This window comes from Podarcis erhardii (genome assembly GCF_964252035.2).
Source record: "Podarcis erhardii genome assembly, chromosome: 6".
Lineage (NCBI taxonomy): Eukaryota > Metazoa > Chordata > Lepidosauria > Squamata > Lacertidae > Podarcis > Podarcis erhardii.
In genome coordinates, this window is record NC_138510.1 from 66,089,856 (window position 1) to 66,102,923 (window position 13,068).

The window sequence follows — 13,068 nt, forward strand, 5'->3', positions numbered from 1 at the left end:
GCATTTGTTGACACACACTGTAACCCTTAAATAAGCCTTAACTGATGATCTCTTGTGGAAGTGGACATAATTTGCTTCAAAGGCTTTTGATCTCGCCCTCCACGAAGAAGTATTAACAAAACCACCAATGAGGAAGGAGCAAAGGCCATATTTATAATAAGAGAAATTTGTTAGGTGAAAGGAAACTGGATTGTATTGAAAGCCTGGTTTCCGGGGACCCAATTAACATGGAAACTGCATTCTGGGCTCTTTTTGAGAACGGCTGTTTGTGTATGTTAAACTGGATAGCAGGGAAACTGGCTTGAAGCACCTGTCTGGTAAAATAGAAACAAGTAATTGGAATGGTAACATGAGGGAACCAGGTCTTATGGTGGGGATGCCATAGCCGAAGGTTAGCATTTTAAAGTCTCATTGGTTTCAGCGGGATGAATAAAAGTGCCTGTAAAATGCTTAACTTTGGCTAGATCAGGGCGGTCCAACCACTCGGACCAAGTGGGCCGCAAGAGTACTTTGACACGGAACCCAGGAGCCACACACTGAATTAAATGTCCATATCATAAATTAAAATGTTTGCAATATAGTTAATATTATTCACACACACACACACACACACACACCCCACACACATACGTAATATATTTATTTATCAAACAGATCAGAGCCATTCTTTCTTTTATATATATAAAAAGTGACCAAAAAGATCCAAAAACAAGGAAGCTGCCGAGTGTGAGGGGAATTGCTGGATGCAGGCAGGACTCTGGGCAGGAAAGCAAGGGAATTATTAGTGGCTCTTGGTGGGGTGGGAGAGAGGGAAGAGACAGGAAAAGGGCGTGCTAACAAACAGCCTGCTGCTGCTGGACAGATTAGAGAAGTCCCACTCTGCTTTTTTTTCCTCCCCCCCCCACTTTCTCTCCTCCTTTGGCACTTCCAGCACCGCCATTGCCACCAATAGATGCAACACACACACACACCCCTGTGCATGCACACTCACTCTCCCTAGGCTGTTAGGAATCCTCTCCTAATGCTGACTTGGCTGGAGAAACCGCCTATTTCTTCTCTTCTTTTTTTCCTCCCCCATCCATCTTTCTCTCTCCTCATCCCACTCTGAGGAGGATTCTCAGCCACAGTTTTGATGGGCAGCCTTCAGTGGTTGCAAGCAAACCAGGGCAAGGTTTTCATGGTGTTAGTTCCCTGCAGCTTTGGTACTCAGCAAGGGCCGCCCAGAAAAAGGTCTTGAGGGCTGCATACAGCCCACAATCTGCGCCTTGGACCACCCTGAGCTAGGTCATGCAATCTATCACTATTCTTTAGAGTTATTTAAATTTATTTTAAGATTGGAAGAGCAGTCTAAGGTAGGAGCTGATAACCTCTGAAGATGGTGAATTAGAGAAATATAGTTTTTTGAAAAAAATCTTTGCTAGTGGGGGGGGGTAGCATTTAATAAAGCACCTTGAGATGATCGAATATAATGAATTAGTGCCACTGGATCAGCCACCTGCTTTGGCTGTAGAATTTCATAAGTTTCTGCAGCCCAAGCTTTCAATGTTCTATATACAATCCACTGAACACTCCCAGTTGATTTGACAATTGTATAGGAGTACTGCTTTTGGCATTAGCACTTGGTGGATATAAAAAGCTCTTCGGCTTTCAAAGAAAGTAGTACATTCATTTTTTTAATAAATATTTCAAAGCAGTCTCATTGACACTTCAATTTTGATCATTGTTTAGCAAGCAAATGATGCATAGTTTAGAGCTGTTTTGATTGAACAATCGACCTTCTCACTGAATATGAGTGTTATGTTGGAAAGAAACGTCCTTGTATGATTTATTTAAATGGAAGGCTCCTCATCTTCCAAAACATAGAGAAGCTTTTGTGTTTGGAAGGAATTGTGTTTTGCAAATTAGCTGTGTGCACTTTTAATTAAAATATATATTATGTACTTTTTATAAGAATGTGTTTGCTCCTGTTTGTGCTTGAACTTTGAAGTGGGGGGGGGGGGAGGTTTGTACCTATCCTTTGTCAATCAATTCAGAGATCCTGCTTTCACAATTTAGTTCTTTTGTCAGGAAATATACTTCCAGATGCATTTCTGGGGCAACGCAGTTGACATGCAACATTCACTCAACGTCCCATTGCAATGTATTTGAAATGTAGCTGTAACATGGCAGAGCAAGTTTGTACAAAGTGACTTTGTTGCCACACTTCTAATAGGGATATTTCATTTCCCTCCTCCCTTCTAGGCTGTTGATATTCTTCTGCAACATGGGGCATACGTCAACGTGCAAGATGCAGTTTTTTTCTCCCCTTTACATATTGCAGCACACTATGGTCATGAACAGGTATGGAAAAACTGGCAATGTGTGGTCTCAGATGGAGAACTTTATGTGCAATGTATAAGACTCCCTGCTACATGGTGAGGAGAGACAGAAGCAAGCTCAGGCTTTGTCCACACATGCATAAAAGCTATAGAAATAGTGAAGTGGTTCACACATTCACACATGGTGATGGCCTATGCGAATGAAGCAATGCAAAGGAATGATCAAATACAGAGCCTTTGCGTCATGCAATGTCAGCTTTTTAAAAAAGCTCTTTTCAATGGAGACTGTTCACTGATTCAACTGCAAGTCATCAGGTTTTGAGTAATCAAACAATGGGAGAGAGAGAGAGAGAGAGAGAGAGAGAGAGGACAAGTGATATATATGAATGTGTGAACAGGCTACATATCAGTTGCCAGTAGTCTCAACAAAATAAAAAAAATTCCTTCCAGTAGCACCTTAAAGACCAACTAAGTTAGTTCTTGGTATGAGCTTTCGTGTGCATGCACACTTCTTCAGATACACTGAAGAAGAAGTGTGTATCTGAAGAAGTGTGCATGCACACGAAAGCTCATACCAAGAACTGACTTAGTTGGTCTTTAAGGTGCTACTGGAAGGAATTTGTTTTGTTTTTATATGAGTCCGTTTATGTTTTGAAAAATACATGCTAAACCATTGCAGAATGTTACCAGGTTTAACAGTACCTTTGGTTGACATCAAACTAAGTTGTACTCAGAGAAAACCTGTTGTAATTGATCAACCTAAGTCAGTCATATCTATTGATTTCAGTGAGTCTGCTGAGTAGAATTAATACTGGAGGCAACACATTATATCAGTGCTGGTTTGGGTTTACGTATGCATGTACTGAAGACTTCCTCAGAGTTGTTGTTGTTGTTTTTTTTTGCAGTGTTATTAGGGGATCCTGGGGCCCAACTCCTGGATATTGTCCTAAGTGCTCCAGACAAGCAAGGGTTCATGACCCCCAAATCTTTTGAGGCAAAGCAATGAATTTTGTGGTGCTCCTCTGAAGTTGCATTCTGTTCCTTTTGTGGTTCTTAAAATACTGTTGCCTCAGTGGACTGTTTAGATTATCTCATCCGAAGACAGCATGTGGCCCTTGGCTTAATTTCATGGGATGGCTGCTTGACTGCCTGTGCTCCCCTATGTACCAAAATAAGGGTTAGGTGGAGACAGATTCCTGTTGAGGTGTGAGTTTTAGTCTAAGCCGGAAGATGCTGACCCCAGGTGGGATATATTTTCCATTTCATTACACTACTTAGATGAAGGTGGAGAATGGTTTCCAAAAATGATTTGGAGAGTGTGTCCAATGAAACAGATAGGTGAAAATATTATAATAATGCATTCAGTAATGGTATGTACAAGTGTGTGTGTGTGTTTTCATCCTTTTATCCCTCCATGTGAAAGGCTGAAAAGCTGGTTTATTTTGGTATGTTGCTTTTCAACAAATAGTCACAGTTTTGTAAAAATTATGCTAAAATGCATATGGTACTTTTGTGATAAGGGTTTCTGCTTTCGGGGGGGGGGAGCCTATAGCCTGGACGTATCTAATTCATGGGCATTTTACTTTATTTTGTTACTTGGGTCAGTTAAATTAATAGGCTTGTAGCTGTTTCCATCCTCTTACCATCTGCAGCATTTCTGAAACAGAACTGCAACTGATGCTGCAAAGCAAGTATTCTATCAACATACAATTTAATTATAAATACAGGCCTTGTTCTCATGATGGTGGATAGATATAACATGTTCTGGATGTTACACAAATCACAATTTTCAAAAGCTGAGGTATACAGCCTATATATATTGTCCTGTGATTTCATAAAAAACACTAACATTGCTTACCATTTTAATTCCATGTTGATAGGTAACCCGACTCCTGCTGAAATTTGGTGCTGATGTGAACGTCAGTGGAGAAGTTGGAGACAGGCCCCTTCATTTGGCTTCAGCAAAAGGATTTCTCAACATTGCAAAACTTCTGTTAGAGGAGGGCACCAAGGCTGATGGTAAGTTGTCAGAAACATAACACTGAGGTTCTGTTTTAGAGTCCTGCAACCAGAAGCGGCCAGTGAGTGGGGGGTATCACGGCACACCTGGTCTTTTGGCAACAGCATCATTGCTGCTTACTGGACAGGAAAGGAAGAGAGCTGGGGAGTCAGCACTTCACAGGTGCATTGGTAGAGCCAGTCTGGTCCTTCTGCTGGTTCTCCCCTGTAGACTCCTCTGCTACCTCACCCATCTCTCTGTTGGTCGGTGGCATGACTCTTTACTCTCCCACCTTACCTGCCAGCCCATAATTTAAATTGTTATCTCAAACCAGTTTGTGAACTTCAGGGTTTCTGACCTCTCAAACCTCTTGGTTTATATTCGTATTCTCTCTTCCTTTCTCCCCCATTTCCTGTAGGGTATCAACAGTCAGTGGAATGTCCAATGACATATTTTCCATACCAAATGTTCTTGATCTTATTAACAATTCAGTCTCATCATATCTCCCATCTCCACCTTTGGACATTCACAGCATTAGCTCTTCTCAAAACACATTCCGTTCCCATGGAGGAAGTATGACGTGGCAAAATTACTTTTGATTTGAAGGCAACACTTTCACTGAGAAAACAGATAATTAAAAATAAAGAAAATGAAAATTCTTAGCACTCTGAACTCTCTTGATCATTTAAAACTTCCTTGGCTCAAACAACTAGAGCATGCTTATTGTTCTGCCTTCAGCCTTTTAACGATCAACTCTTCTTAAAGCCAGAAAGTAGCTCGCACACCAGATGTGAATTTCTACCAGCAGACAGAGAAACCTCTCAGTCACAAATTACAACTGTCTCAGAGAATTAAGAGACAGAGGCTTTTGCAGACTTCATGCCCGCCAGCTCTCTTACTTGGCTTTTTGGCAAGATGTTGATTCCTCCACGCATAATTCAGTTACCCCCCACCCGAGTTCCCAGGAGCTGAAAACTTCTCAGTCTCTTGGTGCTTTTTCAGAGCACTAGAGGTTAATCCCCTGTTCACTCTTATCGCCAGAGTGAATTCAGTAAGCAAGATTTATGCTTGGCTACCATCAATCACCACACAATTATCTCCATCAGCAACCTGCCAACAAAAAAGTGTTCAGTCCGCCATGTTCCTCCCTTGGAAGTCCCACTTTTGATGAAAGATTTGAAGCAAGAAACACAGGTGCCACTCAACAGGTGGTCTGGGAGGTAATTCCAGGCAACATGAAATAACTAGCAGAATGATTTAAGGGAACAGAATACTTTGGGGCAGATTCCTATGTCTACTGTTCTCCTATCAGAAGGGGTGTTGTGCCATTAACAGCTGTATACCTGGTCAACATTCATCCAATGTAACGTTCCCTAGAAAGGGGGTGTAGTGATGGTAAACTTTGACTTATCGATTGCCTGCCTGTCACTGAAGCAGTTTGAAGGCATAGGGATTGTGCTGGGGGGGTGGGGAGGCAACTCTGCTGTCAACCACCTTGCCTACTAAGGATTTTGGCCACTCCTGAGATGACCAGCCTGCCGCTCCATCCCCCCTCTTGCTTAGTAAATTCTGGACCAATACAAAATGCATTGGTCCACATAACACTTACTTTTTTGGGAGGGGACGGACATTTTATCTGTTTTTTCATACATAGCCTAGAAGCCTTGGCCTCATTCCTCACATTGGTTGTTTCCACAGGTAATCACCCTGCTAGTGTCAGAGTGCAATGGAAATTGGTCTACACAAACACACAACACACTCTACTCAACAGTGCCTGCCAGTGTAAATTTAACATATTCTCTGTGAGTCATGACAGTGTTACATACCTCCTACTCCCTCATAAAAAAGTGTAGAAGCAGCATGACTCAGATTTGTAAGTAATTCTCTCTCTTTTTCCCCACCGAGAGCCCTTGATATTTACAGCTTGATGTGTGTGCACCGAACCAATCTAATTATAATACTGGGGGCTGGGGGAAAGAAGTGGTATGTGCACCTACCATACAAAGCAGAAAAGGACTTGTTATCAGCAAGTTAATTTATTCTTAAAGAAGAGGAAATCAGGACACCGCTACAGATGATTTATTTTAAAATCTGTATCTTCTTGGGAAAGGGAGAGAGCAGCAGAGAACCTGGAAGCCGAAAATGTCTTAGCCTCAAAGTGGCACATTTTGAAACTTCAAATCTCCATGGCAACTGAGGATAGAGTTGCAAGCATTAAAGAAGGAAAAAATAATTCATTATTTACAATTAGCTCAAGCTGTTTTGAAAGCATCCTCTGAAACGCAACCACATGTTGCCTCTCTGTACTTTTGACCTATCCGGTATAGCATGTTTTGACTGGTCAGCCATTTAGAGCCAGACTTCAGGTCACGGAAGCCAAGGGAGAGGACTGGTGGCTGTTGAGGCAGAACAAAAAGGTCAAAATGCTGTCAAATGTGGCTAAACATTTGCACAATGAAAGGTAGTGTCAAGGTTTTCCCTTCTTTCTTCCACTTGAAATGGAGTCAAGAAGGAGACTGTCACAAGCTTCTTTGTCACTGCAAGGCCTTGCAAGTTATGAAGAGGGGGGGAAACCTGCTTCTCTCAACAGTGGCTCTCTTTACTCTGTGGCTGTGTATACATACCATACATTCAAAACACATGACTTTCCCCAAAGTATTCTGGGAAATGTATTTCCCCAAAGTATTCTGGGAAATGTATTTTACTCCCCACAGAGTGACAATACAGAGTGACAAACAAAAGTTCTTGTGTGCTAGAAATGTAGGCCTAGTCAACTGCCTCTGCACACTGAATCATTTATAGCATCCATTCCTTTGCATGCAAAGCATCTTGGTGTGTGAAGTCACTATTCAACTGCATTTTCCAAACCCATCTGCAGCAGTTAGACCAAGTACAGTTGTGTTTATTAGTAAACCACAGACATATAGACGTCAGGTGGTTCTTCACTTGAAGAGGCTCTGTGGGTAAGATTTGGATGCTCAGATATGGATATTAAATGGCCAGACTAATTCTCCAGATGGGGAATGACTGAACCCCGCTCCCTGGGGCTAAAAAATTCTCTTTTCAAAAATAATACCGCATATGGGCAGAGATCAGTTTATTTCCAGCATGTGTCATTTGCACAATATGTTCACTTATAAATCCATTCAATCTCATTAATTTATGGGTGGAGGGTTATAAAAGAAATCAGAACAAAAATCCAGAAGTCTTAATTATTTTAAAAATATGTGCAGCAAACGTCTCATATCTGACGTGGTGGTGCAAATTTAGTTTTCCTGTGATGGTCAGAAGGAACAGTCACCTTATTCATTTCCATCTATGACACATTTGACTGCTCTTATTTTCCAAAACCAGCTGTCTCTTGTAACCCCACATGTTGTAAGTGGAGTGCACTATAATGTCACTGTTTAGCTCAATATTGGATTTTGTAAAATCCATTATACAACAGCAGGCTGTCTTATTCATACACAATAGGAACTCTCTCAAGTTAAGGTCAGATGCTGCCAGCACTGTTTCATGTTTAAAATCTTTACTGTGTGGGGAGTCCAATAGTAAATTGGAATATTTCTTGAAAGATTCTTATCCTCGTTTTTCTTTCTTTCTTTCTGTGTTTCCTTGAGCATGTCACAGACTTGCCCGAAGTAGTTCCATGCTCAGGGTCATATTAGGTCTCATATCAGTGTCAGAGACAAAGAGCAAGTGAGTCAAACAGTCTTTACCTGCTACATTCTCCCTCTCACCCTGGGGCTATCCACAAGAACTGGTGTGAGTTACAGAGTTGGAGAAGAGGATCTTTGGGAATGCTTCCAATGTTTTTATAAGCCGTCACACATTTTACTGAGAAAATGTGTGTTTCAGAATGAGCCTTGAGTTCATTTGAGGACCCCCTCCCAACCCACATTCTCTGTAAACCCTGTATGGCATATATCAGGTATGTCCCCCATTCCTCCAATCCCTAATCCACCCATTTTTAGGGCTGGCAGATTGTGAATACGGATCACTTGTGATCTACAGGTAATGGGTGGGGGAATATCAATGTATGGCCCCAAGGTTTGATCCTGTACATCATTAGGTGTAGTGTGCATCTGCTTCAAACACAGTGACAGTATGGTGGTTAGGCATTGGGTAAGCCTTTGTATGGAGGGGAGGTTGTAGTGTTCGCCTGCCCCTCCTCAGTAAGGGTATCCTGTTAAAGGGATCCAAGGTGTGAATCCTGTCTGAAGCCTGGCCATTGGCTAGGACCATGTCACAGCCCCTATGGAGACCCCCCTCAGGGTGCCCCTATTTGATGTAAGTCATAGGGCACCCCCTATTGGTGGTTTATCCAAGAAGATGCCTGCTTCTTGGGAGAGAAGCTATTATAAATCTAGACAGCATCTCAAAAAGCAGAGACATTACCTTGTCGACAAAGATATGTATAGCTGAAGCTATGGTTTTCCCAGTAGTGATGTATGGAAGTGAGAGCTGGACCACAAAGAAGGATGATCGCTGGAGAATTGATGATTTTGAATTGTGGTGCTGGAGGAGACTCTTGAGAGTCCCATGGACTGCAAAAAGATCAAACCTATCAATTCTGAAGGAGATCAACCCTGAGTTCTCACAGGAAGGACAGATCCTGAAGCTGAGGCTCCAATACTTTGGCCACCTCATGAGAAGAGAAGACTCTGGAAAAAACTCTGATGTTGGGTAAGATTGAGGGCACAAGGAGAAGGGGAGAACAGAGGACGAGATGGTTGGACTGTGTTACAGAAGCGACCAACATTAATTTGACCAAACTGCGGGAGGCAGTGGAAGACAGAAGTGCCTGGCGTGCTCTGGTCCATGGGGTCACGAAGATTCGGACACGACTAATTGACTAAACAACAACAACAATGAGCAACATCCATTACCACTTCCTATTGCCTCCCAGTATAAGATCGTATTATACCCATCAGAGCTATTCTCACCAAGTCTTTTTTAACCTGATTGCCATCCAGGCTATATGCATTCATTTATTATGCCATTCACATCCAGCCCATCATTTGCTTTTCCTCACCCATACAAACGGCTCTCAGCTAAGATTTTCCTTATGCAAACAGGTAGGCACAGCAGCAAGAAATATTATGCACCCTGTCCCATGTCCCTTGCCTGATTTCCTCCTGATGACTTTTACACTAGGAATATTATGCAGAATATGCTGCTAAAATGGAAATCCGTTATGAATTGCATATTTTTTTTGCTCACCTGCTTCATCTTTCATATAAGCAAATATGTCAAAGACCGGAGGTTTTCAAAAGTGCACCTGGGACATTGGCTGCCAACTGAAATAATGCGTGAATCCAGCAAAGAACTGTGGGCAGCACTCCAAATCCTTTGATGCACACTTATTGCCAGATTATTGGCATAGATGGATTTTTTATTTTTAAAAAAATACTTGGAAGTAACACTTCTTTGAGGCCTTGTTATTTGAACCGAACCTTTGGTAGGATTAGCTGTTTTTAAGAAGCATTTTAACTATATTCATTCCCTCGCCCCTCACTCTTTCTGTTCCTTTTGCCTTCTACACTTTTTACTCCTGGTAACTAAGGCAACTGGTTTTACGGGTATCAAGATGCAAGAGCTATGCCAATGCACTGCTTTAAAATTCTCTCTAAAACATATTTGAAGTATCTCCTTCTATAAATGATGGAGTACATGCAGGATATATGCTGCGATGAGCTCACACTGATGCTAATAAGTAATGCATCCATATTATTACTGGTTAGACCGTTCCATCACATGTCAATATGCCTTTCATGGAGAATTGTACGCAAGAGAGAAAGATAGACAGTTCTGGGATTGTATTCTACTGAGAGCTAGACACCTTTTTGCCTTCAATCAAAAAGGGATTCATGGGCAGTTTTCATTGGGACTGAAGCAAAGAGTTGTGACTATTTGAAATTCCCAGTTTCATAACGTTTTGAATGTGACATTTGATCATGAAATTAGACTTCTCACTTGTTTTTATTTGGGGGAGTTGCCTCGTGAGCTGTCAACTGCTGAAGACTAGGGTAAAGTGGGGGAGCCTCGGGACCAAGGGGCTGAATGTGGTCCTCTGAGCCCCTCTAGCCAGCCCTTGGGACTCTGCTCAGGCCACATCCCTTACAATCTTTGCTCCATACCCTCCTTGAGTTCTTTTGTATGGCTGGAAGGTGTTATTTGAACTAGGATAATGTCTCTGGCTTTTCCTGGATGCAAGTGTGTGTTTGTGTTTGTGTGTGTAGAACTCTCTAACTTTTCTGAGGTTGAAATTTCACCTATTGTAGAAAGGTAAGTATCACGCGGGTGGCACTGTGGGTTAAACCACAGAGCCTAGGACTTGCTGATCAGAAGGTCGGTGGTTCGAATCCCCGCACCGGGGTGAGCTCCCATTGCTCAGTCCCAGCTCCTGCCCACCTAGCAGTTCGAAAGCATGTCAAAGTGCAAGTAGATAAATAGGTACCGCTCTGGCGGGAAGGTAAACGGCATTTCCGTGCACTGCTCTAGTTCACCAGAAGCGGCTTAGTCATGCTGGCCACATGACCCGGAAGCTGTACACCAGCTCCCTCGGCCAATAAAGCGAGATGAGCACCGCAACCCCCGAGTCAGTCACGACTGGACCTAATGGTCAGGTGTCCCTTTACCTTTAAGTATCACGTCTATTGATCTTCCCACCTTTTTTCTCTGCCCCCTCCCTGCCCACTATTGGAATGTGGACTGCATACGTTTGTCCATGAGAGAATGTAGCCCCTGGGATGAATACAGTAGCCAGTGAGATTAATCTGTGCAGCAATTACAGCTTCTAACTGAGATCTCGAGTACCAAGAACAGAAGGCCTTGCATAACTCTGCTCACACAAGATGCCTCTGTCTGATTTTGTCAATTCACCCCTCATCCAACAGTCACCTGGGTCCCACACAGGGGGTCACTCTCCAGAAAGGCTTTTAGGAGTTGTGGGATAGAAGGCAATGGAGGAGAATGTTTCCCAATGAAGATTCCCCACCAACATCTACAGAGATGGTGAATCTCTTTCACTTCTTGTTTTTATATGCTTCCTTCCATCCTCATGTTCATCCCTCCCCCATACCACGCCCCACAATTCAAATAAGTATTTGAAATTGCTCTTGGTACTTTTGTTTTACTGTTGATCTGCAGTAACAGCATTAATGTATTTCAAAGTAGGTCTGGATTTTCCATGCCACAGAACATTGCTCCTTAATATCAAATAGCTTTGCTTTCTCATTCATTTTGTAATAACCCAGGTGCTTGTTTCCTTTTAATTCCTGCCTTTTGGATCATCATTTTTGCTCCGCACTGTTAATATGCAGGCAGCAAGGTTTCTTTGAAAAGGTCGTTAATTCAACAATGCTTTCTTATTTTCCTTGACTGAAAAACCTCACCATGATATTCAATAAATATTGCTGCAGCAATAACTGATTACAATCTAAGCAATTACAAGAAAATGGCATCAAGGAGCAGCTTCAGAGTACAAATGCTTTATCACTCAGTCAAAATATTTGAGGGTCAGGGTGCTGCAGTGGCTAGAGTGTTTGCCTTGGCCAAACGAGATGTTGTGGCAGGTTTCTTGATTATTATTTTAAAGAACAAATGGAGCCATCGATAACTGCCTCAATTTGGATAAGGAGCAAAGCATTGAGTAGCTGCCTGTTCCAGTTTCCCAACTTCATTTCCCCCTGCCACAACTGTGATATGTCCATGTGTACAACATGGAGGCCTCTGAGTCAACCAATAATGTTTTCATTTTACTGAGGAAATAAGTGTGTGTGTGTAACTCTTTCCTCTGCTCCAGTTTCATGATCCAAATGCCTCCAAAGAGGATTGTGTTGCTTAAAGTTCTCAGGGTATGCTCTTTTTTGGGTTTGAAGGAAATGTCCCTCCACATTAGATTCACAAGCTGATCCTAATCTTGATTTTAGTATGTTTACATTGTGGTCATTTTGCCTTCCTCTGCAGAGTTCACTTTTGGTTCCCTTTTCTGGGCCAGCTTAGAACTCTTTGCTATGGAGGCACCTTCTGCTGCTGGAATTATGTGGTGTGGATTGAGCAGGTTCATTCTCACGGGTGGTCCAATTGGTAGTTTATGAGCTATCTGCCACATCTGCGATCTGTGAGGAAAGCTTTCTTTGAAGATGACCTGCTAATTTCTCTCTCTCTCTCTCTCTCTCTCTCTCTCTCTCTCTGATTCAATGACAGTGAATGCTCAAGACAATGAAGACCACGCTCCCCTACATTTCTGCTCTCGATTTGGGCACCATGATATCGTCAAGTTCTTGCTCCAAAGTAATTATGAAGTCCAGCCCCATGTGGTTAATATTTATGGAGACACACCTTTGCACCTGTGAGTAATGAGCACTGCAGGGCTGTTCTGCTCGGCCTCTGTTGTGGTTCATCTTCTCATACTATTTAAAAACACTAAGCTGATACTTTTTCTCCTTAGTGCTTGCTACAATGGAAAGTTCGAAGTTGTAAAGGAATTAATTCAACTCTCAGGGACAGAAAGTCTCACCAAGGAGAATATATTCAGTGAAACTGCCTTTCACAGGTAGGCCATTTTATATGCCTGTGCCCGCTTTGCCCCCTCACTTGAGAAGGTTACAGCACAGGAAGTCTGCCTCAGAAAGTGTTGGGTCCTCTGCTGGATCAGCCAATAACCCAACTAGTCAACAAGCCGCCTCTCACAGTGGCTAACCCAGGCATCCCCCAACTTGCTCCCCCAACTGTTTTAGGACTACA

General features: G+C 42.5%; 1 protein-coding gene across 1 annotated transcript in view; it reads left to right on the forward strand.

Moving 5' to 3' along the window:
- The window catches only part of LOC309344276 (serine/threonine-protein kinase TNNI3K), a 138,567-nt gene that overhangs the window by 25,427 nt on the left and 100,072 nt on the right, over window positions 1–13,068 (forward strand). Inside the window, exons 7-10 of the mRNA XM_081866537.1 lie at window positions 2,242–2,340; window positions 4,199–4,337; window positions 12,529–12,673; window positions 12,773–12,877. Of these exons, the coding sequence (XP_081722663.1) occupies window positions 2,242–2,340; window positions 4,199–4,337; window positions 12,529–12,673; window positions 12,773–12,877 (488 nt within the window). The remainder of the gene's footprint in view (window positions 1–2,241; window positions 2,341–4,198; window positions 4,338–12,528; window positions 12,674–12,772; window positions 12,878–13,068) is intronic.